This window comes from Mus caroli, chromosome 5 (assembly GCF_900094665.2).
Source record: "Mus caroli chromosome 5, CAROLI_EIJ_v1.1, whole genome shotgun sequence".
NCBI lineage: Eukaryota > Metazoa > Chordata > Mammalia > Rodentia > Muridae > Mus > Mus caroli.
This window is the reverse complement of record NC_034574.1, coordinates 133,143,700-133,167,651: the sequence shown is the minus strand read 5'-3', so window position 1 is coordinate 133,167,651 and position 23,952 is coordinate 133,143,700. Positions and strand designations below refer to the sequence as shown.

Below are 23,952 nucleotides of genomic sequence, written 5' to 3'. Positions count from 1 at the left end.
CATCTATCTATGGCTGTTTGCTGTCTTTTCTACTGGATACTAGGTAACTACAGAGGTGCAGGTCAAGTAGCTTGGCTAACCCCGTGTATCCGCTTTCCAACCTGTCCAGACAGGTAGGCTCTTAGCAATAACCCAGGGGCAGTGTGCAAATACCCTTACCCTAGGGAGAGGGACTGGGCAGGCCTCAAGGCCACGCTGAGCTACAAAGAGATCAGGACAGCATTGTCACACAGGGTTGCTTTTATTTCCACATCCCACCTGCACAGAGGCTGCCACAACCTCAACAGGTGGGAGGGGCGGGTGCCTCCAGAGTTTCTGGCACAAGTAAGTGGTGGGTGTGCAGACTCCCTGATGGTCTCCAGGCCACATGACACTGGCCGACAGGAACAGCAAGTCCGTGAATGGAAACCCCACTGAGCTGCAGGTGAAGGCTCTGGAAACTCCATGGACAGCAGCAGGAGTTAAGAGGAGCCACCAGGAACACTGCAGTGAGGCTCCAATGCAGACACGGCTGATAAAAACCCAAACAGGGCAAGATGAGAGCAGAGGCTCGAGTGTCCCCGCTGTGGACCCGGGGCTGAAGGCACAGAGCTGTGTCGGGATGGAAGAACCCTGGGTGCACTCGCAGTCCAGAGCAAGAAAGCACAGGTGAGAGCCCAGCACGAGGCTCGCCGTGAAGGGTGGCCTCGGATCCTGGGCACGGCACAGTAACACTGCAACAGATGAACCACCATTTAGTCAGACACAAAGCAAGGGAGCACAGCCAGATTCTTCACTGAGCACACTCCATGCCGTTCTTAGCGCTCTCTCTCTCTCTCTCTCTCTCTCTCTCTCTCTCTCTCTCTCTCTCTCTCGGTTCCTGAAGGAGGCCAGCACCAAGTAGTACCACAAGCAGGTAGGCAGGCAGGCACTCTGTCCTATACCAACAATATCAACATGGTGACAGTGCTGTCCCTGACCTTCCTCCTTGCAGCATGGCCCTCTGGAGATGGCCATGCCCGCCTCTGCTTCTTCCCAAGCTCCCTATCACCCACCAGCAGCAGCAGCACTGCCATCTTCCCGGGCTGTCTTCTATGTGGTGGTCTAACAAGCAGCCAGAGCTTGTCAGCAGACCCTCATTCCTATCTTCCTGTTCACAGATCTTACCACAGTGCTGAGATCACTCCTGACTTCCCAGAGGAATGACCTCCTCGGTGACAAAAAACTCGATGGTCTCTTCCTCCCAGTCATCCACGTTGCTGTCCAACTCGTCGGTGTCCACCCCTGAGAGAACAGACAATAGACTGACCCCTGGGACACGGCTGCAAAGCCAGCTGCAGGCCTCTCGGGGAACCACTGCACTTGCAGACAAGCCCAGAAGCTTGGTTACCTCCTCGTAGCTCTAGACGCTCGTTCTTCTGCTTCATGTAGAGTTCCTGGGCCATTTTCCGGTATTGCCGGAAGTCCTCCATCATAGTCCGCCTTCTTTCCACCAGTTCCTGTCAGGTAGGGAAGGTTGTAGGACATTCTTGCTCGATGACAATGACCCCACCATATCTAGCAACCACTGGTGAAGTCTGGAAGATGTCAGTGCTTGTGCACTGGGCAAGCCTTCCACAGAACCTCCCTTAAGTGGGACCCTCGTTCCTCTTCCTAATCATACTCCCCCCGCTTCTTGCAAGAAAAAGCTAGCCTTCACTCAGTGTTGTGGGTGCTGGTTCCAAGGCCAGTGCTGGCCTTCTGCCCCCATTGCTAGTTTGTTCACCTTCACATCTGGAGAACAAGCCAGATCAGGCTCCTGTGAGCATCCCTCAGGCTCACCTTTGAAGCTTTGGACTGGCTCAAGCGATCCTTCTGCTCAAAGATCTTGGAGTATTTCTTCAGATCCTTTTTAATTTGCTGAAACCAAGACAAGTCTCTCAGGATTGAGCCTTCAAAGCAAGATTCCTAACTGCTGCCTTTAAAGATGCCAGTGTGCAGTGACAGCCTCCAGGACTAAGAGGATTCGGCCCCAGGGCACCAGCACGGTCAGCTGGCGAGTCTCACCTCATGGAGATGATTCCCAGGGTGAGTCACTCCCAGCTCTGACCTAATACCACAAGCCTATCCCATTACATAACCCCTTCTTAGCTCTTAAAATCCCACTGGAACTTGCTTATTGCCTGTCTGGCTTAAACAGACTATCATGGGTATTCTGAAGTCGGGGGGTTGGGGGTGCAAGGGGGAGGGGAGCGGAGGACACAGGTAGGATCATCCTGTTGCTATATGTCAGAGTCTGGAAAGAACTCACCATCCTCCTGCCTCAGCCTACTGGGATTATAAGCATTGCCTAACCTAACATGGCTTTGGGTCAGGTCTCATTGGCCCTGCATCTCTTCAGAGCCCTCTCCAGGTCCTACCTCCACTCTCCATCGACTGCCTCTGTCCAGGCACAGGACAAATGCCTGGTTTCCTTCAGTGCCACAACAGTTCCCTTACCCTAACCAGGCAGGGACCACAGACCTTTATCTGATCCTGGCTGAGGAGTGTTGGGGGCCTTGGTCTCCAGAGCAGCTGGCAGAAGCGGTCCTTGTTGTTCTTCTGCAGAAGGCGACCTTGGAAGGTCCACAGCCAGTAAGCATTGTCCACCTAGAGGGCAGTGGTACCATCATGCAAAATGTGCAAGGCCACCCTGGACCATTACTCTTAGCAGCCACAGCACCAACCTGAGCTCTGGACAAAAACACCCGCATCCGGCTGTGTTCCCCCTCCAGCAGAAAAGATGGCTAGCAAACAATGGTGCAAGGATCCTGGGCCTGCTCATTACCCACTGGTCTATGACAAGAAACTCTCACAGCAGTGCCAATGAGAACAACAGCAACCTCAGCTTAGCTTTCCCCCGCAAGACTCTAGAGACAGGTTCTCTCTGTGTAGCCCTGCCTGTCCTGGAACCCACTCTGTAGACCAGGCTGGCCTCCAACTCAGAAATCCGCCTGCCTCTGTCTCCCAGGAGCTCAGCCTCAACTCAAATGCTGGGCTCCTTGCTGCCAACCATGTCTTCAGGGGCTTTGTGAACTGAACGGAACAGCCCCACATAGGCTTAAAAGACTCACTTCCTTCCCCTCCGCCCTTTTGGGGGTGGGAGATGCTTGGATGGAACCCAGGCAGGTGCTATGCTATGCACTGATATTGCCAGTCCTACAATGTGCTACCTAAGTGTTGGGATGGGTCCTAGACAGCACATCCTGTCCTGAACATAGAGTACTATTCCAGACACTACCCAAGGACATCTGGGAAGCAAGGGGTCACATCTCATCAGCAGGAGCCCTCTGAGCTCACAGGTTTTGTTTTCATGGACTGGCTCAACTGTCTACTCAACAGTAAACACAGAAAGCAGTCTGCCCTCAGGAGGCACAGTGTTCCAGCAGGCCTGACCAATGCTCTGGTAGCTGACCTCTCAGCTGTGAGGTTTGTGAATAATGCCCTCAGCCTGGGGTCCCTGGATATAACAATCCCACAGGAACAGTTTCTGTCACCAGCCTTGAGAGGTTTTGTTCCCTGAGAGCCCAGCACCTGCCATCTTCTACCTTGTGGCTCCACCACGACACAGAGGTAACCACGTAGCGGCCAGTTGGGTCCCATTCAACATCGGAGGCCATGTAGTGCTCTGCAATGTTCATGACGGTGCAGTCTGAAGTGTCGACAAACGCCAAGGCACCGTTCATGCTGTGGGGTGACAGGGCAGCTGATCCCACAATCCCCTGTACCCCCACCGGGAGTCCAATGCCCCTCACCACAACTGAGTCACAGGGTGAGAAAGGATGGAGGACTCTGCTGGGCTGTAGTTAGTTCCCTGAGCCTTGGCCCTATTGCCCTCACAGTGACAAATTTCCTTAAGGACATCCTGAGTCTGGGACCAGGACATGGATGGTATACACAGTGCTCTGTGGCATCTGGAGAAGATGTTGCCCATGGAAGCTTCCACAGTGGAGCAAGCCACAGCCATCCTTCCCACCAGAGGACAGGGCTGGACTTGCTCACCACTCCTGTGTGCTCAGCTGGGATGCAGGGCAAGAGATAGGCACCCCAACCACAGAGGGGAGGACAGCCGCCAGCTAAGCGCCGCGGGACTCACAGGAGGGGTACAAGGCTACGATCACAGAGGACACATCATCTGCAAGTCGCGACTTCCATCAGTTCAGCCTGTTGTGGCCGCAGGCTCAGCTGTGACAACTCTCTAGTGAGATGACAACGCTCCCCCTCAGCACAAACCTCAGGAGTAGGGCGCTGTCACAGTGGGCAGGGCCCTGACCTACCTCCTCAGCCCGGCCAGCACCACGAACTGCCCCTGAGGACTCCAGAAGATGGTGTTGGCTTGCTGCTTGTCAAACATCTCTGCAAGGACAACAGGTACTTCTGAGGGACTGAGGAGAGCTGGCACAGACAAAGTCCACATATGACTCCAACCCAACCCACAGGCCACTCTGGGAGAACCTTCAAAACCATGCCCCGTTCAGTTACACCTAAAGTCAGGATGCTTCTGGGTGGTGGCTGCTGGCTAGGATGGAAACCTAGCGGATACTATTTTCAACTTCACATGTAAAGTACGCACTGACAGCAAATACAGTGACCGTCTCACAAGCCCTTGGTGTCCACCATAACATCAGGGGCCGCGTTACCACAGAACATCCATCAAACCATCTTCCCAGTCACCCTGACCCTGGCGGCCCTGACAAAGCAAACGGTTCAAGAGAACCAACTACACGACGGACTTTACAACACAGCCAGCTGATCCTGTCACAAATGGTTAGACTCGGTGACAGGAAAGCACACTGTTCACAGAAGGTCCCGAGCCCAAGAAAACCACAATGTGACCTCTATGGCAGAACTTATGAAACACAGCCTAGGGCGACCCTGCAGATCTATCCCAGCTCAGCTTGTCCTGAGCTCTAAACCCGCTGTGGGGCTGTCATGGCACAAAGACAAGAGTAAGCAGCAGCCCTCTGGGAGTCTAAGCAGGGCCACACGCTGCCCCCACGATAAAGGGGGCACTGTCTTTTAGGGGAGCACTGCTGCACAAACGGAAATGAGAACACCCCCTTCCTGCTGGAGCCTCAGAGGACTTGAGGGCTAAGCCAGGCTGAAAGGCAGGGGCAGTAAAGGCTGACTTAGAAAGGGCTCATGGACATAAAGCATGCGTTCCCTCTGTCCCAAGTCACCCCAACTCAGCATCCAGCCGTCATCCGACGCACAGCTGGATCCGGCCCCCCCGAGGGCAGACTACTTACTGATGAGTTCAATCTTCCCGTTGCTCTTCACGTGGTAGAAGGAGACAGAGATCCGAGGGGCCTCGCCATGAAGCACAGCAAACTTACTGCCATTGGGTTCCCAGGCAAAGGCTATGATGGTTTCTACAATCAACAGGAAGGAGAAGTCAGCTGCTCCATGCCCCAGCTCCACTTCCAAAGACCTTCACCCAGCTGGAGAATAGCACTCCTAATGCACTAGCAGAGCACAGATCAGCAGACAGCAAAGCAAAGCCAAGTCAGCAGCGTTCAGATGCAGCTGCTTTAATCTGCTTGGGATGCTGTGCTAATAACAAGCCCAGGCCAGACTAGAACTTGGGACTCTTCGAGCCCTGCCTCCTGCAAGCTAAGATCACAGGCAGGTGCCACTCCGCTGTCTTTCCTTAACTGACTTAAGGCCTTAACAACTTAGCTGTCATCATCTTTTATAGTGAAAGCAACGACAGGCACAGGCACTTTACTAGACAAAGGCTGGAGCTAACACGACTCTGCCAGTAAAGGAGCCAAGTTAGCTCTGTAGAGTACATCAACCTTTCTCTATGTTGCTGGGCAGTGGTGGCGCACGCCTTTAATCCCAGCCCTTGGGAGGCAGAGGCAGGTGGATCTCTATGAATTCCAGGCACAGAGGATACATAGTGAGACCCTGTCTTAAAACATCCCACTTCAAAAAAATCTTTTTTCAGAGAGAAAAAGGAAAGGAAGTGAAGAAAAGGCAGGCCAAGCCTAGTGGCACAGGCCTACAACTTCAATACTCGAGAAGCCAAGACAGAAAGATTTCAAGAGCAGATGGTCTATAGAATGAATCTCTACTTCACAGAAACAAACAAACCAAAAAAAGCAGTCAAAAATGCAAGCAGTTAGAAGCTCATCAAGGTAATTCCAGGCATCGTAGTGTGCCCCTGTAGCCCCACATAGAGTGGGCAGGAGGAAGGCAGACGGGAAGGTCCCTGTGGCTGCTCTTGCTGAGACCTCACTTCAGCACACACTGCTGAGCAGCCGTCTCACACAGAAGCTGGACAAGACAAGGAAAGCCACCGAAAGCCCTTCCTGCTTACCTTTCATCTCAACAACATCAACAGGTACCTGCTTCTCCCTCATTCGGAAGATTTCAAAATTTGTGACAACTCCCTGTTGACAAAAGTAAAAAAGGAAAGGTGAAGGCATGGAAAGATGGGGATGGGTACAAGTGACAATAGAAAACAGCACTCACCCACCAGCACGTCCACAACCCTGTTGTGGTGCTCAGGCTGGCATGACAGCACAGCCCAAGCACACTCTCAGCACATCTACCAGAGTTCTCAGGGGCCCTGCAGTCCAGAGGGATGACTGACTTCCAACAGCAGACTCAGTAACCACTCACCCATTAACATGTGGATGCGTGTATGTTGGAATACTAGCCAACCATGAAAAAGAATAAAATGAAATGCTGAAACATAATACAATATAGATGGGGTTGTAAAGAGAAAAAAGAGGAAGAAGTAGTGAGGTCAGAGAGGTTGGACACCAAGAGCCACAGGCTTGCAGGAAAATGTTCCTACCAGAGACATGCATAGAGAAAGCAGACTGGAGGCTGTCAGGAGTGAGGAGAGGGCTGGGACATAGTTCAATAGAACATCTGACCAGCATTCAGACGGTTGCCTGAGTATGACCCTGGCACAAGGACAAAACAATAAAAGGGCAGACCAAGGAGTGGTGTGAAAAGAGGGAAACGGGGAGTGTTAACTGGTACACAGCTTAGCATGTGCAGTGGCATGCCTGAGTGGCCTATAGAACATACCAAAAGTCAGACATAGCTCACTTTGTTAGAAAGTGAAAAGTTAGTTGGGACAGGCTTGGTGGTTCATGCCTGTAATACAGCACTGAAGAGAATCACTGAGTTCAAGGATACCCAGAACCAAAGACTGAGATTCTATCTCAAAAAAATGAAGAGATGGCTCAGAGGTTAAGAGCACTGACTGCTCTTCCAGAGGTCCTGAGTACAAATCCCAGCAACCACATGGTGGCTCACAACCATCTGTAATGGGATCCAATGCCCTCTTCTGGTGTGTCTGAAGACAGCTACAGTGTACTTGTAAAGTAAATAAATCCAAGAAAGAAAGAAAGAAAGAAAGAAAGCAAGCAAGCAAGCAAGCAAGCAAAGCTTGGGTCTCACTGCGCAGTCCTGGATAGTCTGGAATTTGCTATGTAAACCAGGTTGGTCTCAAATTCGGAGATCTGATTGCCTCTGCCCCCTGAGTACTAGGGTTTAAAGGCATGCACACATGATGCCATGCCAAGACACAGTGTTTTTTTGGATGCGGAAAACATTAAATTATATAAACAGACACATCTGTGGGCAGAGCTGTGTGAAGTCCATCTTCAGAAAAACAATATTTCCCTTTTAAGCTTCTAGTAAGAGTGGCTGAGCATCAGTAGGTGATACTACTGTATTTTTCTGTGAGCTCAAAACTACATGAGGTGAGCAACCCTAACAGGGGTAAGAAGAGAAGATTAAAACACAGCTTTTCAAACACTGTGAATCAGAACTCCACAGGAGTGCCACACAGCAGCCTTGTGTTGAGCAGTGCTCACCCACATTGAGGCATTGTCAACGTCCCAGCGGCTGTCTGTGGTCTAGAGTGCCACTGTGCTGAAGCGGCCTCAAACTCAGACTCACACTGTTATAAGTTACAAATGTGTTGTCTCTACTGTACTTAAAATATATTTCAAACAAAAACTTAACAGTTAAACTATAGAAAACAAAGGACTGTCGTTTCCATCATTCTTCAGCATGTAGTAAATTAGCAGGATCTCTGAGTTATACTGCATTAGAATATTGTTTTGAAAAATAATCCTGTTTGAGTTGCTGACTTAGGGTTCATTTTTTAAAAATGTTCAATGAATTTTACAAATTTCTAACAAGTTTGGAGCCTGCCCTAAACACACTACACTATGTCTGCCCTTTTGTATACTGGTTTATGCAAAACAGTCTCAGCACTGACAATTAAACAATCAAAAATCCATCAACTCTGAAAAACATCGCACAGTACCAAAAATCCGGCCAAGGTTTATCTCTTTCTGTGAAAGCAAACAAGCACCGGGGCTGGACAGGTGGAGCACCCGCTGCTCGGGAAGAAGACCCGGGCTCAATTCCCAGCACTCACGGCAAGCCACCACTGTCACTCCAGCCCCAGGGCATCTAATGCCGTTTTTATGGCCCCCAAGAGCACTGCACACAGACATACCTGCATTTATGATGATCAGTTTATGCTGGGTTTGTAAACTTATTCTGTGCTTATAAATCTGGGGACAAAAGTTTATTGGGTAAAAGCGATTAATAAAGTCACACTTCAAGAAGCCTTCAACCCTGGGGGCTGGAGAGATGGCTCAGTGGTTAAGAGCACAGACTGCTCTTTCGAAGGTCCTGAGTTCAAATCTCAGCAACCACACATGGTGGCTCACAACCATTTGTAATGAGATCTTATGCCCTCTTCTGGGGTGTCTGATGACAGCTACAGTGTAATACATATAATAAGTAAATAGTCTTTAAAAAAAAAAAAGAAAAGAAGAAGCCTTCAACCCAGCCTGGTGGTAATCCTTGCACTCAGGAGGCAGAGGCAGGCAGATCTCTAGTGTTAGGCCAGACTGGTCCACAGGAGGCAGAGGCAGGCAGATCTCTAGTGTTAGGCCAGACTGGTCCACAGCGTAAGTTCCAAGATAGGCAGGGCTACCCAGAGAAACTCTGTCTTGAAAAAAACAATACATAACAAACAAACAAACAGCTTTCAGCCAGAATATCTTAAGACTCCTTCACCATGACCAGCCAGCCAACAGTTTTAGCATCAGGCAACGGTACCTACCCCACAGTCTACACAATAAGCAACCCATTAGCACCTCCTGACAAACAGCTGCATGGGTTGGAGAGGCTGCAGGAGATCTGAATTAGAACATTAGCACTCCACCAAGCAGCTGACAACCAACTGTGACTGCAACTCTAGGACCTCCGAAGCTCTGCACACATGTGGCCCTTGTGCACACACACAAACAATGAGAACCAAATCTTCAGAAGCAGGAGCCCACTCGCAAGGCCCTCATGCAAGCACTAACCTGTGTGCCTTTCGGAGTCCTGTCCACTTTTACACACAGGTAATCTCCATTTTTCTGCCAGTGCAGCTTGCAATCAACCACATTGAACAAATTCCTCACTCGGATCTCCTGTCTGGTGGGGAGCTGCATCAGGGTCACCCTGGCTGGAATATCTTTGTCTTCAGGCACCCAAAAGGCAATGATGTTACCACCCGGAGACCAAGAAAAGTCTCTGCGAACAAAGGGATAAAAGATGCAAAAATGTGATTATAGAACAGAGCAGCAGAGAGATGACCAAATTTACTCTTAAAAGCTCTATGCTGGCGTCCTGCTGGCTGCCTGCTATGCTCTGAGCCTGGCTATGTGCTAGACAGACACATAGTCAGCAGACCTCACAACCCTGGGGCGTGATCACACTGCTGTGACAGCAAGGGGACAGACAAAGGGATGCTGCTCATTGCACCCCACCCCACCCCCCACACAGCCAGCCTTGCTCTTTACAAATGTACTTCAGGCTGAGGGCTCCAGCTGCAGGCTGTCTAAAGGTCAACCAAGGTGACGTCAGAAGGTGGAAGACAGGACAAGTGAACAATCCGTTCTCTAGTAACTAGTAACTGCGCTGCAGGCGGACAGTGCGGCAGTCGATTGTGGGAGCCATGTGGAAAGCCTCCAGACACAGCACAGCCTTGCCTTCTATCGTTGCTGTTGAGATGGCCTGTTGCCTAGACTGGTCTCAAACTTGGGGACTCAACCAACTCCTCTCCTTACCATCCTGACCAGCTGACGTGCAGAAGCCCCCACCACATCTGAATTTCGTATTAAAATCGCTGCAGATCAGTGTATACTCTGTTTTTAGTTTTTGTTAAAAGTCCAAATGATATCCAGGAATGAAAAAAACAAAAGGAAGCCACGCCAAGGTCCTCTGTGCCGATAAGCATTTGCTACCCCAGGACTGACCAGCTCCAAATGCCTTCAGATAAACAAGCATGTGTAAGAATGAGCGGCAGTTCCTCACCACATATCTAAGCCTCGTCCCATAGAATACCTTCTACCAAGGAGCTTCCTGAAGAGGTCAAGCCACCGTGCTCAAGTCTCTACACAGTCCCTACTCTGGCTGGGCAAGACTCTCTGACCTTAGTCTTTATTTCTGTGCTCTGTGAACAGGAGCCACTGCAGCACCCCAATGTTTGCAGAAACAAGAAGCAAATGCTATTGATAACTGCTTAAGAACTGAGTGCTATGAGCTGGAGAAATGGCTGGGCAGTTAAGAGCACTGACTGCTCTTCCAGAAGTCCTGAGTTCAATTCCTAGCAACCACATGGTGGCTCACAACCATCTGTAATGGGATCTGATGCCCTCTTCTGGTGTGTCTAAAAATAGCTACAGTGTACTCATACACATAAAATAAATAATTCTTAAAAACAAAAACAAGCAAACAAAAACAAAAAGCTGAGTGTTAGCTAGATGTGGTAGTTAGTATATGGCTGTAATAGCAGCCTGTGGGAGAATAGGGAGCTCACAGCTGTACTCTGCTACTGAAAAATACCAAGCCAGTTTGAGCTACATTTGAGACTCTATACATTTGAGTCCAGCTTGGTCTACAGAGTGAGTTCCAGGACAGCCAAAGCTATACAGAGAAGCCCTGTCTCTAAAATACCCTGCTGCAATGCCCTGAAGGGTCTGTTCATGTGCTCCTCGTATGCACTGTGAGGTGGTGCCATAGATGAGGCCTTTGTGAGGTGTATCGGTATTAAGGAAGGGAAGATGGGGACCCAGTAAATGACCTTTTTTTTTGAGACAGGGTTTCTCTGTGTAGCCTTGGCTGTCCTGGAACTTGCTCTGTAAACCAGGCTGGCCTTAGACTCACAGAGACTGTCTGTCTCTGCCTCCCAGTGCCACCATGCCCTGCAAACAAATGCCTTTTAAGGTCCTTAGAGAGCTGTTCCTTCTAACTAGCAAGAGAGACACCATCCAGACAGAATCCACCAGCTCAGCTTGGACTTCTAGCTTTAAGAAGGAAAGACAGAGCTGGGCGTGGTGGCGCACGCCTTTAATCCCAGCACTCGGGAGGCAGAGGCAGGAGGATTTCTGAGTTCGAGGCCAGCCTGGTCTACAAAGTGAGTTCCAGGACAGCCAGGGCTACACACAGAGAAACCCTGTCTCGAAAAACCAAAAAAAAAAAAGAAGGAAAGACAGACATTTCTGCTGTTTGAAGGTAACCATCCTATGTTGCTATAGCAACCAGAGCACATTGACAGTGACGTCATAGAAACATTCACTTACTTAATTCCAGAGATCTTCAAACTCTTCTTGTCCAAAAGGCCCATGGACTGCCCACGAGGGAAGGAAAACAAGAAAAAATAAATAAAAATAAAAACAAAAGTCACAGCTCAGAAAGGTCAGTGCAGCATCAACTCTAGGTACCTCTTTTTACATTTATCCTGGAGCGGGAAGGACATGTCACAGCACTTATATACAAGTCAGAAGACAGCATGCATGAGCGAGTTCTTGCTTTCATGGTGCAGTTAAGGGACTGAATTCTGGTTGTCAAGTGCCTTCACCCACCAAGTCATCTTGCCAGCTCCCCTTCCCCTTTTTAACAGTGCAAGATTCTGCTCTATCAGATGGCAACAGCAACATACAAACTTCCAATATGACTTCAGCCAGAGCCTGCACAGGGAGGGAGTCCTGACCTCCACCCAGCACAGCAGGGTTGGCCTTTATCACTAGTCTATAAAGCCCCACTTCCCTTCTACAGCACAGATTAAGAGGAGCACCGACTACACTCACATGGTATCTCTACACCACATAGCCACCATGCATGCACCCCACAGTTTGATTAGCCTTCTGGAACACTAAACTAAGCATGGAGCTAGGCCACAGCTCAGTGATAGAGCAGTTGCCTTAGCATGCAGGATTCGAGTTCAATGCCCAGACTTCCAGAAAGACGGAAAAAAAACCAGAACTCACAGGTGTTTCATAGATGCTAAGAGTATCCAGGGTCATTCTTGCAAAGAATTTGCCATCATGGCTCCACCTGAAGAGAAAAGAGGTGTCAGGCTGTGCCGAGGAACAGGAAAAGGCCACAGGCAGACCAGGGCGTTGGTCTACTCACTTGAAGATGGGCCAGTGGGCTGAGCTTTCGCAGTGAAAACCTCTCTTCTTATGGCCCGTGAGGATGTCCCAGATGATGATGGCCTGAGGGTCATCTTGAGTGTCCATCAGAGGGCTGAACGTTACCAGGTATCTGCAAGAGAGGGTCACTTAGCACAGCACTTCCTTGGTATGAGAATCACATTTCCAGCACACATTGCTATGGGTCACAGAAGGCCATCAAGATGTGCAGAACAGACTTTTCACACCTGCCATGACCCAAGCACTGTGTCTTCTCTCTCCCAGGTTGGGGTAGGATGAGCATGACCAGGTACAAAGTATGCCACAGAATACAAGAGTCACCTAGACGGTGCTCCCACCAAAGCAAATCAAAGAGCCCAATAAGTCTGCCAATTGTGGGGTGCTCTGGAGGGAAGAGCACCTGAGATTCGCTCTGGCTACACTGGTGTAAGATGAGTAAGATAGAGAACAAATGGTAACATACAGTTCTATAGGGAGTGTGCTTCAGGGACACGGGAAATTAGCTATCTGACTAAGGTCATCTCTCAGTGAAGAAGAAATCTGGGTTTGTTCCCACAAAGCAGATGTGTCCTAAGGATATGGCTCTCACAGCAAGGGGCAGTGGAGATGCCCAGCAAGCCAGAGGACACCAGCAAAAAGCCCTCCTGCTGCAGTATCAGGGCTGGCAAGATGAAATCCTGACAGCAACATTATACCAAACTGCTAAAGCCTGAAATGAGTGAGTCCCAACACCGCGATCTACAGAACCAAAGCATAGAGCACCTAACAGACAACAGGATAGCCTCATTTGTTCAAGAGGACAGACTCGTGAACAGACAGATCATACCAGGTGTGGTGGTGCACAGCCCGAATCCTAGCACTTGGGGAGTGAAGGCAGGAGGAGGATCAAGAGTTCAATGCCAGCCTCAGATATAGCAATTTGGGGCCAAGCCATGTATCAAAACAGAGAAAGCCACACCCTAGCCACATACCAACTGTACTCCCAGAACGCAAGTGAACTGACTATTGTGGGAACTGCACAGGCTTCCCAAGAGATGGACACCGAGCCACACAGGCACGGGCAAAAGGCAGCTATCTCACATACCTGCTTTTTCTTTAAAAGATTTATTTTACATGTATGTTTTGATTGCATGCATAGCTGGTGCCCTCAGAGGTTAGAAGAGGGAGTTGGGGATGGTTGTGAGCCACTGTGTGGGTGCTGGGAATAAAGCTGCGTCCTCTGCAAGGACAAGAGCTCTTACCACCGAGCCATCTCGCAACCCTTCCCGTTCACTTTGGCACTCTGAGAGCAGCACACAGGGAGGGAAGGGTGTCCCAGGAAAAGGGACGAGGGCTAAGGACACTAGGCCCGGGGCCAAGCACACACCCTTGGGGTAACAACCTTTGTCTACAGGTAACCAGTAGATATTTTTGTTGTTTTTTGAAAGCAGGGTCTCATGTACACCACCCTGGCCTTTAACTCCTGATCCCAAATGCTGGGGATCCCCACAAAGTGTGGTGTGTAGCTTCCTCCAGCTCCACTTCTAATAAGTCTCTGCTCCATGATTAACTCAGACATGGGAAAGAAACCTTTCTAAGAAAAACTGTCGGGGCTGGTGAGATGGCTCAGTGGGTAAGAGCACCCGACTGCTCTTCCAAAGGTCCAGATTTCAAATCCCAGCGACCACATGGTGGTTCACAACCATCTGTAACGAGATCTGGCGCCCTCTTCTGGAGTGTCTGAAGACAGCTACAGTGTACTTTAAAAAAAAAAAAGAAAAAGAAAAACTGTCTAGTGCCTGAACTAGAACCAGAAGTGATCTGTGTGACATTATGGTATAGTGCTGGCACAGAGTGGTATCTGGAATCAAAGTATCACACAAAGCACATGGTGGTTGCTAGGCGATGCCCCCTCAGAGGTGAGCACACACGCAGGCCCACTTTATCAAGGGATACATTCCAGAAGCTCACAGTACCCAGCCCAGTGCATGTTGTTCCTACAGGTACACATACACATACGCCCATGAGAAGTATACAGAGACAACAGAACACAACCATATGAGCACACACTGTAGTGAGCTCTGTCCGTGTGGTCTCTCTCCTGGAAGAGCCAAGGGACAAACAATCTTCCTGCTGTGGGACTCTGTGTCACTGCAGCCCAGGAAGGTGAAACCACAGTAAGGCAGTTAGTGCTCCAATCGCTCAGGTTTGGGGGTGGGGAGGATGCAGTTCAATGGCAGAGACCCTGGGTCACTGCACAAAGAAATCATCGGTCGGGCAGTGGTGGTGCACACCTTTAATCCCAGCTCTTGGGAGGCAGAGACAAGCAGATTTCTGAGTTCGAGGCCAGCCTGGTCTACTAAGTGAGTTCCAGGACAGCCAGGGTTACACAGAGAAACCCTGTCTACAAAGACAAAAGAACAAAACAAAAATAATAATAATAACAAAAGAAAAGAAATCATCAGAGAAAAACTTGAATGCTCGCCAGCGCACCCTACTGCACAGCTCTGGCACTTTACACACAGGGCCAAATGCGGACAGGAGAATCTCGGTAAACCACCTCTCTTTTTTTTTCCTCTCTCTGTCTGTTTTGAGGCTTTTTTGAGACCAGGTCTCATGTAGCTTAACCTGGCCTCAACCTCACTATGAGGGCCAGGCTGGCTCCTAGGATTTTTCTATCAAATCTAAAAGTAGCACAAATCGCCCAAGGTGGCGAGATGGGGTTGCTCACCTTTCACATGGAGAGAAGTCGATGAGCTGCACGCCTTGGTGGCTGAACCTCTGGATCTGCTTGAACTTGTCCCCTCCCCAGAGGGCGATACCCCGCTGATGGAAAGTGGCCAGGTAGGTGCCCTTAGGGGACCAGCGCACGTACGTCTCTGTCCATCTCTGTAAGAAGGCAGGAGCAGTATGAAAATGACAGACTCGCCAAGCACAGCAGCCCTTCCTTCTACACTGCATCTTCTCATCTCCCAGAACCGTTCCCAAGCAGGTAAGGGAGTGATAGTTGTTCTCAGAGAATGCCTCAGAGAACAAGAGCCTTCACCTGCTCCTGGGGCAGAAACCAGCCCTGCTGCAAGGAGATGGGGGGGTCATGGCCAGGGACAGCTGCTGGTACACACCGCTCTTTCTTCAATTGAGACTGGGTCCTTGACGTCATTCCAGAAGATGGACGTCCGGTCTCCGCTCTCAAAAATCACACTGTACTGATCTCTACACTCTGCCTCTTCCAGCCAGTAACGCAAATTGCCCTAAAACCAATCAAAATCGAGGGACTTAGTACATCGCATTAATTTTAATCAAAGAAAGGTTATTGATAACTATCGTAGTTAATGACAAATGACTAGTTCAATAGATATGGATACCTTTTTTACCTCAGTTACAAAATGTCTTTTGACTACAAAGGCAGATGTTTGGTAAAACATACCAGGTCTTTGAAAGGCTGCTTCTCTGGAATGTCCCACTCATCGCTGATCGTCATGTACCTGGAACAGAATGGGCACTGCTGAGTTCCACAGCTGTGTGGGAAGAGAGGATGCACAGCCAGGCAGCTCCATACGCTCTCCACCCACCCCAAACTCAAAGCAAAACCATAACATGTTCTCTCTCGCCTGGCCAACAGAAGCCAATCACCTGAAAGACCACCAGCACCCACTGAGGGACTCCCCAGGACCCACAGGCACCAGCCACAGATCTCAGGCTTCAACTCACTTATCAAAGTCGGTGAAGAGGTTGACCCGGAACGTGTGCTGCTTGTCCAACTTGTAGCCATCGGCGTTTTTCACAGCATCCACAGCATGGGCGGGAGAAGCGTACTCCAGAAAGATGTACCTGAGGGAGAAAGTGAGCGGCTTGCACACATGCATCCTTCAGACTTACTGTCTATACACTGAGGCCCTTCTCTCTGCATGAACAGACGGGGCGGCTAACTGTCCTGCCATGTCTCCAAGGCAGCCAGGCTGAGGACAGTAATGCAGAACAGTAACACAGGCCAAGCCGCTCCTGAAGGAATCTTAAGCTTTTCTATACTCTACTGTTCAGACTTCTCAAGCTACCTTCCATTTTATTTTCTCTAACTACTTACCCTGACGGCTGTATCCTTCATCTCTAACTTTCATCTTATTTGTAATAAATGACAGTCATTAGCAGCATTAAAAAGGGGGGGGGGAATCTTAATAGATCAAGACTGACTTCATGATTATAAATGACAGAAAAGTTTAACAGAAATGGTCATTTCCTTGTGACAGCCCAGTGATGCACATGTGTCAAAGGGGGTCTGTGAACAGTGGCAAGAGGCAAACCCTCAAATTCCGCAGAAGCCACTGTGGATCATTCTGCCCTGTCCAGTTCTCCGAGGGCAGCCAGTCCATTGTTCATGAACCTCGGTCCTGGGAGACAGAGAAGCCCCAGGCCTTCACAGAGGGCCTAAGCCTACAGTCATACTCAGCACCAGAAACACAATGGCCGCCTAGACTCAAGCATGGGAGACCTAATTTTGAAGAGAAAAAGCGAACTGCAGGTCACACTTTAGGCTGCACCCAGGATTTAGGTGCTAACTAAGCAGTGCTATTAAGGTTTCACCTCTGCTTCAGAGAAGTTAAAATGTTTTCAAAAGCACTTCCAGAGACATCCCACAGGCAGGCCTGCCCCGCCTCTGCCCACTCTCAGGCCAGTGGGATCCTGATCTAGGACCTATGCTTGGATAGCCTGCTGCTTCTGTGGGGCTCAGCTCTGGAACCTGAGACCAACCAACACTTCACTAGAGCGCTTCCCCCTGGGGTGGCCTGAACACACAAACCCCGAAGTCCTCAACTGCTGCTTCAGCAACCAGCGCACGCTCACCCTTTCGTCTTTCCGTCCTCTTCAGGGTAATAGTCATTTATGATTTTTCCAAACTTGGAGAAGATCTTGTGGATGACATTTTTGAGTTTCTCAAGTCGGTCTGGTCCCACCTGAGGAACGTTGTCTACAACAATCACCGAGTCAATCCCGTCCGCTTCCTGAGGCCGATCTTTGAGTACATCACCAAGTAGCTCTGAAGGAGTAAAAGAAATGTCAAGTAGTTTCTATTTAAGCCACGAAGCACTCATTCATTAGTCAGCAGGCTGCTCGTTTCTAAGAGGCATCTACTCCAAGTGCTTTCACATGGACAAAGAAATCAGGACTTGGCTTCTACAAGGAGGGCTGATCCTTACACTCCTTTTGATGGGAAGTATTCTCTACATGTATCCAACTGTTGCAAGCATGTGAGCCCATCACTTTGAAGGTGGAGAAAGATGCTTGTGGATCTGAGTTCAAAGTCAGCTTGACCCTGCCTTAACCAGGTGGGAAGAACCCATTCCTGAAAGTTACCCTCTGACCTCCATAGCCTTGTCCATACTTCACACAAAAACAATAACCTTAAAAATGATAAAATACAAAGGGCCACAGATATAACATAACGGCAGCACCCAACCTAAACACAGAAGTGGCCCTGGCTTCAATCTCCGATACTGCTCTAAGACAAACTTAAAAGAATGGCTCATTGCACAAATTTCTAGCCATTATTACTGTCCATTTTTATTCAATCTTTTCAGGAGTGGTTACACACGCCTGCAACCCCAGCACTTGGGAGGGGAATGCAAGAGGAGCTAGAGTTCAAGGTCACCCTCAAGGCAAGGCCAGCCTCCTACCAGACTACAGAAGATCTTAGCTAGGAAACGGAAAAGCAGGAGAGACGGCTCAGCATTAAGAACAGGTACCACAGTTGATGGCAGTGCCTTTAATCCCAGCACTTGGGAGGCAGAGGCATGAATATGAGTTCAAGGCCATAACCTGGTCTCTACAGAGAAACCATGTTCAGAAAAACCAACTGTCTCTCCTCCAGAGAACCTGAGTTCTGTCTGTTCCCAGTGCCCACATCTGGCAGCTCACTGTAACTCCAGTCTTTAACTCCAGTTCAAGGGGACTGAAAGGGAAAGAAACTTCAGCATACAGATGTTGACACATGTCCTTTGTTGCATTCTCAGAAGTGAAAGGTGGGCTGGACAGAGGCTGAGTGGGGAAAGTGCTTGCTGCCCACAAGCCATGGCCCATGCTTCCAATCCCAGGACAGAACCAAGAGGACCTCAGGAGCTTGCTGCTCAACCCGTCTAGCTGAAATGGTGAGCTCCAGGTTCAATTAGAAACCCTATCTTAGGAGCTAGAGAGACGGCTCAGTGGTTAAGTTCATCCACTGCTCTTCTAGAGGACCTGGGTTCAATTCCCAGCATCCACATGGTGGCTCACAAGGTGTAATTCCAAGTTCTGACAACCTCACACAAATATACTTACAAATAAAACCCTAATACACATTCAAAACATTTTTTAAAGGGAGAAGGTGGAGGGAGTAGGGAGGTCATGGCGCACACCTTTGATCCCTGCACTGGAGGCAGAGGCAGGCAGATCTCCAAGTTGGAGGCCAGCCTGGTCTACAGAGTTCTCCAGAGTGAGTTCCAAAAGGGGTGAAGCTCAGCAGCAGCACACACCTGACACAAACCTCAGGTCCCCATGTGTACATGCACACAAAGAGAAATGTGAGCTGAATGTAAGAACACCCCCATGCTCCTAGAACCTAAGAAACCAGGACAGAAAGACAGCCATGGCTCAGGCCATCCAGGTCTACACAAGATGATCCTGCTTAAAACAAACAAGTCTGTCACGACTAATGCCTGCAATCCCAGCTCAGAAGGTAGAGGTGAGCAGAGAAGTTCAAGGTCAGCCTAGTGAGTTTCTGAACAGCCAGAGAATCACGGCGAGACCTTGTCTCAAAAAGAAAACATGGGCCGGGCGGTGGTGGCGCACGCCTTTAATCCCAGCACTTGGGAGGCAGAGGCAGGCGGATTTCTGAGTTCGAGGCCAGCCTGGTCTACAAAGTGAGTTCCAGGACAGCCAGGGCTATACAGAGAAACCCTGTCTTGAAAAACCAAAAAAAAAAAAAAAAAAAAAAAAAAAAAAAAAAAAAAAGAAAAGATGGAAGGGAGGAGAGGATGGGGAGTGGGGAGAAGGTTCAGCAGCTAAGATCACTTGTTATTCTTCCAGGACCAGAGTTCAGTTCCTAGCACCCACATGGTGGTTCACAACCAGTTCCACAGACGCCAATCCCCTCTTCTACCTGTGGTACACAGACATCCATGTAGGCAAAACACCCATACATATAAAAAAAAAAAAAAAACAGAGCTGGGCAGACGGCTCAACCATCGTAGAGTACTTGCTGCTCTTGCAGAGGACTGAGGCTCAATTGCTGGCTCACAGCTCTGGTAACTCTAGTTTCAAGGAATCTGATGCCCTCTGTTGGCCTCCACAAATACCAGTCACACACGTAGTTCATGAATGCAGGCAAATACATACAAAGTAAAATGTAAAAAAAAAAAGGGGGTGCAAATAAATAAATAATGTATGTTTAAATATAAAAGGCAATTCTGGGCCAGCAGCAAGGCTCAATGTGTAGAAGCACTTGTCACACAAGCCTGACGACCTGAGTTCAATCCCTGGAACCCACTGCAGAAGGAGAAAAACCAACTCCTGAACACTGACTGTCCTGACTGCGACACAAATGCTCAGCACCAACTCACCAAATGACTTTTTTCAGGTCACTGCTGGTGGGCTGGGAGTACGGCTTGGTAGAGCCCTTGCATGGCATGCGCCAGCTACTCGGTTCTACCACACTAGTCCTTTGCATTTCGTGCTGGCTAATTTTATGTCAACTTGACGCACGAGAGTTATCTGGGAGAAGATGCCCCCAGCAGACTGTGGGCGAGGTTGTGGGTTAACTTCTTGCTGATGATTGGAATGAGAGAACACAATTCACTGTGGCAGTGCCATCCCAGGCTAGTGTCCCTGGATGTTATAAGAAAGCAGCCTGAGCGAGCCTTAGGAGCAAGCCAGTAGCAGCACTCCTCCATGGCCTCTGCATCAGCTCCTGCCCTGACTTCCTTGGATGATGGACTGACATAAGTGGCTTTTGTCACAGCAAAAGAAACTGAATTAAGACACATTTCAAAGATGCCAGAATCAAGAGCAGGCAAGGAGTGAGGAGGTAAGAGGCAGATTTTCAACACAGCAATGCCACACACCTTCACTACAGAAACTCTGGGTTCCTTTAAAAGCCTGCTTACCATACAATTAAACAGCCTGCTAAGCTGGATCTGAACTTAACAAGATGTAATAAAAAAAAAAAAAAAAGCCCAGCTTCCATACAAACTAGACTCCTTCCCAGGAGCTCAAAGCGCCTCCCTAGCCTGTAACTACCCACCCGCTTCTCCTGAGAAGGGCAGAGCAAAGTAGCCTCCTAATGCAACGCACTGCTTCTTTCCATTTGCTTGGGCTTCTTACCCTTTATTGTGACGTGTATAAATGTCTTTTGTGTATGTATGTGTACCACATGATCACTCCTGAATAGGAGTTACAGACACCATCTTACATGTAAGCCATCATGCGGGAGCTGGGAATCAAACCCAGGTGCTCTGGAAGAACAGCAAGTGCTGAGCCATCTCTTCAGCCCCCTTCTATTTGTCTTTTGATATAGGGTCCCAAGTACCTCGGGGGCTGGCTCTGCACTCCCTATGTAGCAGGGGCTAACCTCAAACCTCTACCTTCCAAGTACTGAACTGACTGGCATGCACAGCACACTAGAGGAAACAACTTGTTCATTATCAGTAACAGAATAGGAGGCGTATACTGATGTGAGGACAAGGAGGCAAGAGGATTCCACACTGCTCCTCCTGGTAGAAACCAAAAGGCTGTTTCTCTTCCCACCCTGATGACACTGTGACACCCTGATGCCCAAAGCCAGATGGCCTTAAGAGTTCCAACCGCTAAGGGCCAGATCCTCATTACTCCCCTTTCCCTGCATACACTGGACGGGACCCACCGGGCTCCTAGCAGACTTGATGAAGGCAGGCTGGCCTTGCAGTCACACCAGCCAGCATCCCCTGACTCCTATAATCCCCAATTCTGGAAATAATATACATACTGGAATCTGTGAATTAAATGGGTTCAAATATTCTTTAAATACTCATCTTGCAGTAGACTGACCCATTTTCTTCCCAGTACTTACAACCAATTCTAACTCAAACTCCAGTTCTAAGAGAGCCATCCAATGGCCTCCATGGGCACTAGACACAAGGGCAAAATGATCCTGTGCAAAATTTCAATTAAAAACAAATAAAACAAAACAGACCTTTGAAAAAGGGAAAAGATGCTGGTAGTTCCTATGAGCAAATGGTTTAGTTCAAAAGACGCTTGTTGGGCGAGCAGCAGGAATTGAGGTAAAATCACTCCTGTAGGTTAGCACCCAACTCAAAAGAGCTGGAGGGGCACGGAGCCGAATTCCCAGTGCTAGAAAAGTGCAAGGACCTACATGGCCTGCTGGCCCAGCCAAATGGTGAGGTCCTATCTGAAACCATGAAGTGACAGGGACAGCCCAGACCCAAAATAGCCAAAGGAACCAAGGATTCACAAGGAGCTTCAAAGTCAAAGCTTAGGCTCTAACATGGGGAAAACAGGTACATTAGAGAGCACTGGAGCCAGGCGAGAGTGGGAACCCAGAAACCTGTTCTACCCAGATGAACGTCCTCAAGGCTGAAGCCTAAAGATTCTTCACAGAAGTTTATCTGCTTCTCACGCTTAGCCATCTTTTAAGAAATAAGCCAGGCATGGAAAGAGAGGCCCATTGGACTTGCAAACTTTATATGCCCCAATATAGGGGAATGCCAGGGCCAAAAGAATGGGAATGGGTGGGTAGGGAAGTGGGGGGCGCTATGGGGGACTTTTGGGATAGCATTGGAAATGTAATTGAGGAAAATATGTAATAAAAATATTAAAAATTAAAAAAAAAAAAGAAATTAAAAAAAAAAAAAGAAATAAGCCAGGCATGGTGACTCACATCTCAAATCCTGGAAATCTGAAAGTGGAGGCAGGAGGATGGGGGTCAAAGACAGCTTCAACTTCATAAAGAGCTGGCCAGCCTGGGCCATGCCAGACCCTGTCTCACAACAAAACAAAACAACCCCCACAACATACAAAAGGATTAAGTCAAACAAGGGTGACATCAAATGACAACCTCTTGAAATATTGTAAGTTCTAGGTTGACAACTATATTGAGGCGCTGTATTTTCATGGTAGTTCAAAAGCAATTGTTTGGAGGTACATGTCTGTAGGACCAGCACTGTGAAAACTGAGAAGAGCCAGGAGTTCAATTTCAGCCTGAACTACACAGAGAGGCCCTGTCTCGTTTAAAAAAAAAAAAAAAAGTGGTGTCCTTAGGCCCTTTGGCCCTTGGTATTAGCCACACCAACACATGAAGGAACTGGCTCAAGTGAAGTTGAAACGGCAGAGGCAGAGGAATACATGCTATCAACTGTCAGAAAAGATTTTAGGAATACGGCTCCTGTGCAGGTAGACAGAAACAATGCCTTTAAAAAGCCAGTCACCATAGAAGAAATCATGAAGTAAGCGGCCAAACGAACAATGTGAAAAAGCAATGGTCCAGGGTACCGACCTAGTAAAAAGAGAGAAGCAGGTTGGTAACGTGCTTGGGTCCGACGGCAATGCCTTACTACGGAAACCACTGGGAACACAGTTCTACAAGGGGGAAGGCATCAGGCTCTACACGACCTGTCCCTCTCGATCGGCCCTCTGAGGGATCCAGCTGCCCAGATATTCCTGGTCGTCCAGCCCTCCACCAACCCCCAGGCGCTCGGGCTTGCCGCAGAAACGGACTCCCCAAATGGTGCCCCCCACTGTAGAGGAAACAAGATCGTTGTAACCGGGAGACCTCGCGCCCTCGCCGGGGACACCATCACGACTACAGCCCTTACCTTCCTCGCTCACGTCGTCTACGAAATCCTCGGGGTCGCTGAAGGAGGGCTCATCTGCCTCTCCGTTCTCCAAAGCCCGCGGCTCCGCCTCAGCCGCGCTCCTATCGGACCCGCCCTCCTCCTCCGCTCCAGCCGAGGGGTGCCCCCGGGCCTGCTCGCCCACGGCCTCTGCCTTCCCGGGCGCAGAGGGCTCCTGCGACGGGGACCGCTCCGCCGACTGCGGCGTGGGCGAGGCGGCCGGACTCGTCGCCGTTTCCTCTTCGGATTGGGCCGCCGGCTTGGCCCTCACCTCGGGCTCCGGTCCGGCCTCGGCGTCTTCTTCGGCGTCTTCCGTCTGCCCCACTTCGGACCCGCCAGACCCTGCCGCCTCGTCCGTCGGCGGCGACTCGGAGGCCGGCTGCTGCCTCGCGGGCTCAGCCCGCTCCTCGGCCGCCTCGGGCACCGCCACGTTCTCAGCGTCCTGCATGGGCCCGCGCTGCTTCTCAACCCGGCTCGGCCGCCCTGCTTCCGACTCCCAGAAGTCACCGCGCGCCGCTAGCGCGGAGCCATGTGCGTGCAGCGATGGGGTCGTACCAAGATGTGGCTCGGGGGGAGACACCCACGCCCTCATTCCTCACGATCAGCCCGAGAAAACTCAGATAGGCATAAAAATCTAGAAACAGTTAAAATAA

General features: G+C 49.6%; 2 protein-coding genes across 2 annotated transcripts in view; both read right to left on the bottom strand.

The window, feature by feature from the left end:
- The window catches only part of LOC110294986 (kinesin-like protein KIF19), a 53,352-nt gene extending 52,356 nt beyond the window's left edge, over window positions 1-996 (bottom strand). Inside the window, 2 exon segments of the mRNA XM_021163429.1 lie at window positions 259-713; window positions 960-996. Coding sequence (XP_021019088.1) covers window positions 259-713; window positions 960-996 — 492 coding nt within the window.
- Eif3b (eukaryotic translation initiation factor 3 subunit B) lies at window positions 226-23,802 on the bottom strand. The gene is made up of 19 exons (XM_021162596.2): window positions 23,282-23,802; window positions 17,286-17,478; window positions 16,155-16,274; window positions 15,871-15,928; window positions 15,566-15,694; window positions 15,175-15,332; window positions 12,445-12,576; window positions 12,300-12,366; window positions 11,613-11,659; window positions 9,351-9,561; window positions 6,320-6,392; window positions 5,247-5,369; window positions 4,275-4,353; window positions 3,546-3,684; window positions 2,482-2,607; window positions 1,801-1,878; window positions 1,370-1,478; window positions 1,147-1,263; window positions 226-713 (listed from the first exon to the last, which is right to left on the bottom strand). Exons 1-18 carry the CDS (start codon window positions 23,745-23,747, stop codon window positions 1,160-1,162), a joined length of 2,412 nt encoding a protein of 803 aa, XP_021018255.1. The 5' UTR covers window positions 23,748-23,802; the 3' UTR covers window positions 226-713; window positions 1,147-1,159.
- Between the last annotated feature and the right edge of the window lie 150 nt (window positions 23,803-23,952).

What these genes read in the sequence shown, in the direction of transcription:
- Eif3b (XM_021162596.2), bottom strand. Translation starts at nt 23,747, where the DNA reads ATGCAGGACGCTGAGAACGTGGCGGTGCCCGAGGCGGCCGAGGAGCGG. An exon ending in AGACGACGTGAGCGAGGAAG is followed by an intron (nt 17,479 to 23,281) that starts GTAAGGGCTGTA and finishes TTACTCCTTCAG; the next exon opens with AGCTACTTGGTGATGTACTC. An exon ending in GTGCTGGCCGGGCTGAGGAG is followed by an intron (nt 3,685 to 4,274) that starts GTAGGTCAGGGC and finishes GTCACCCCACAG; the next exon opens with CATGAACGGTGCCTTGGCGT.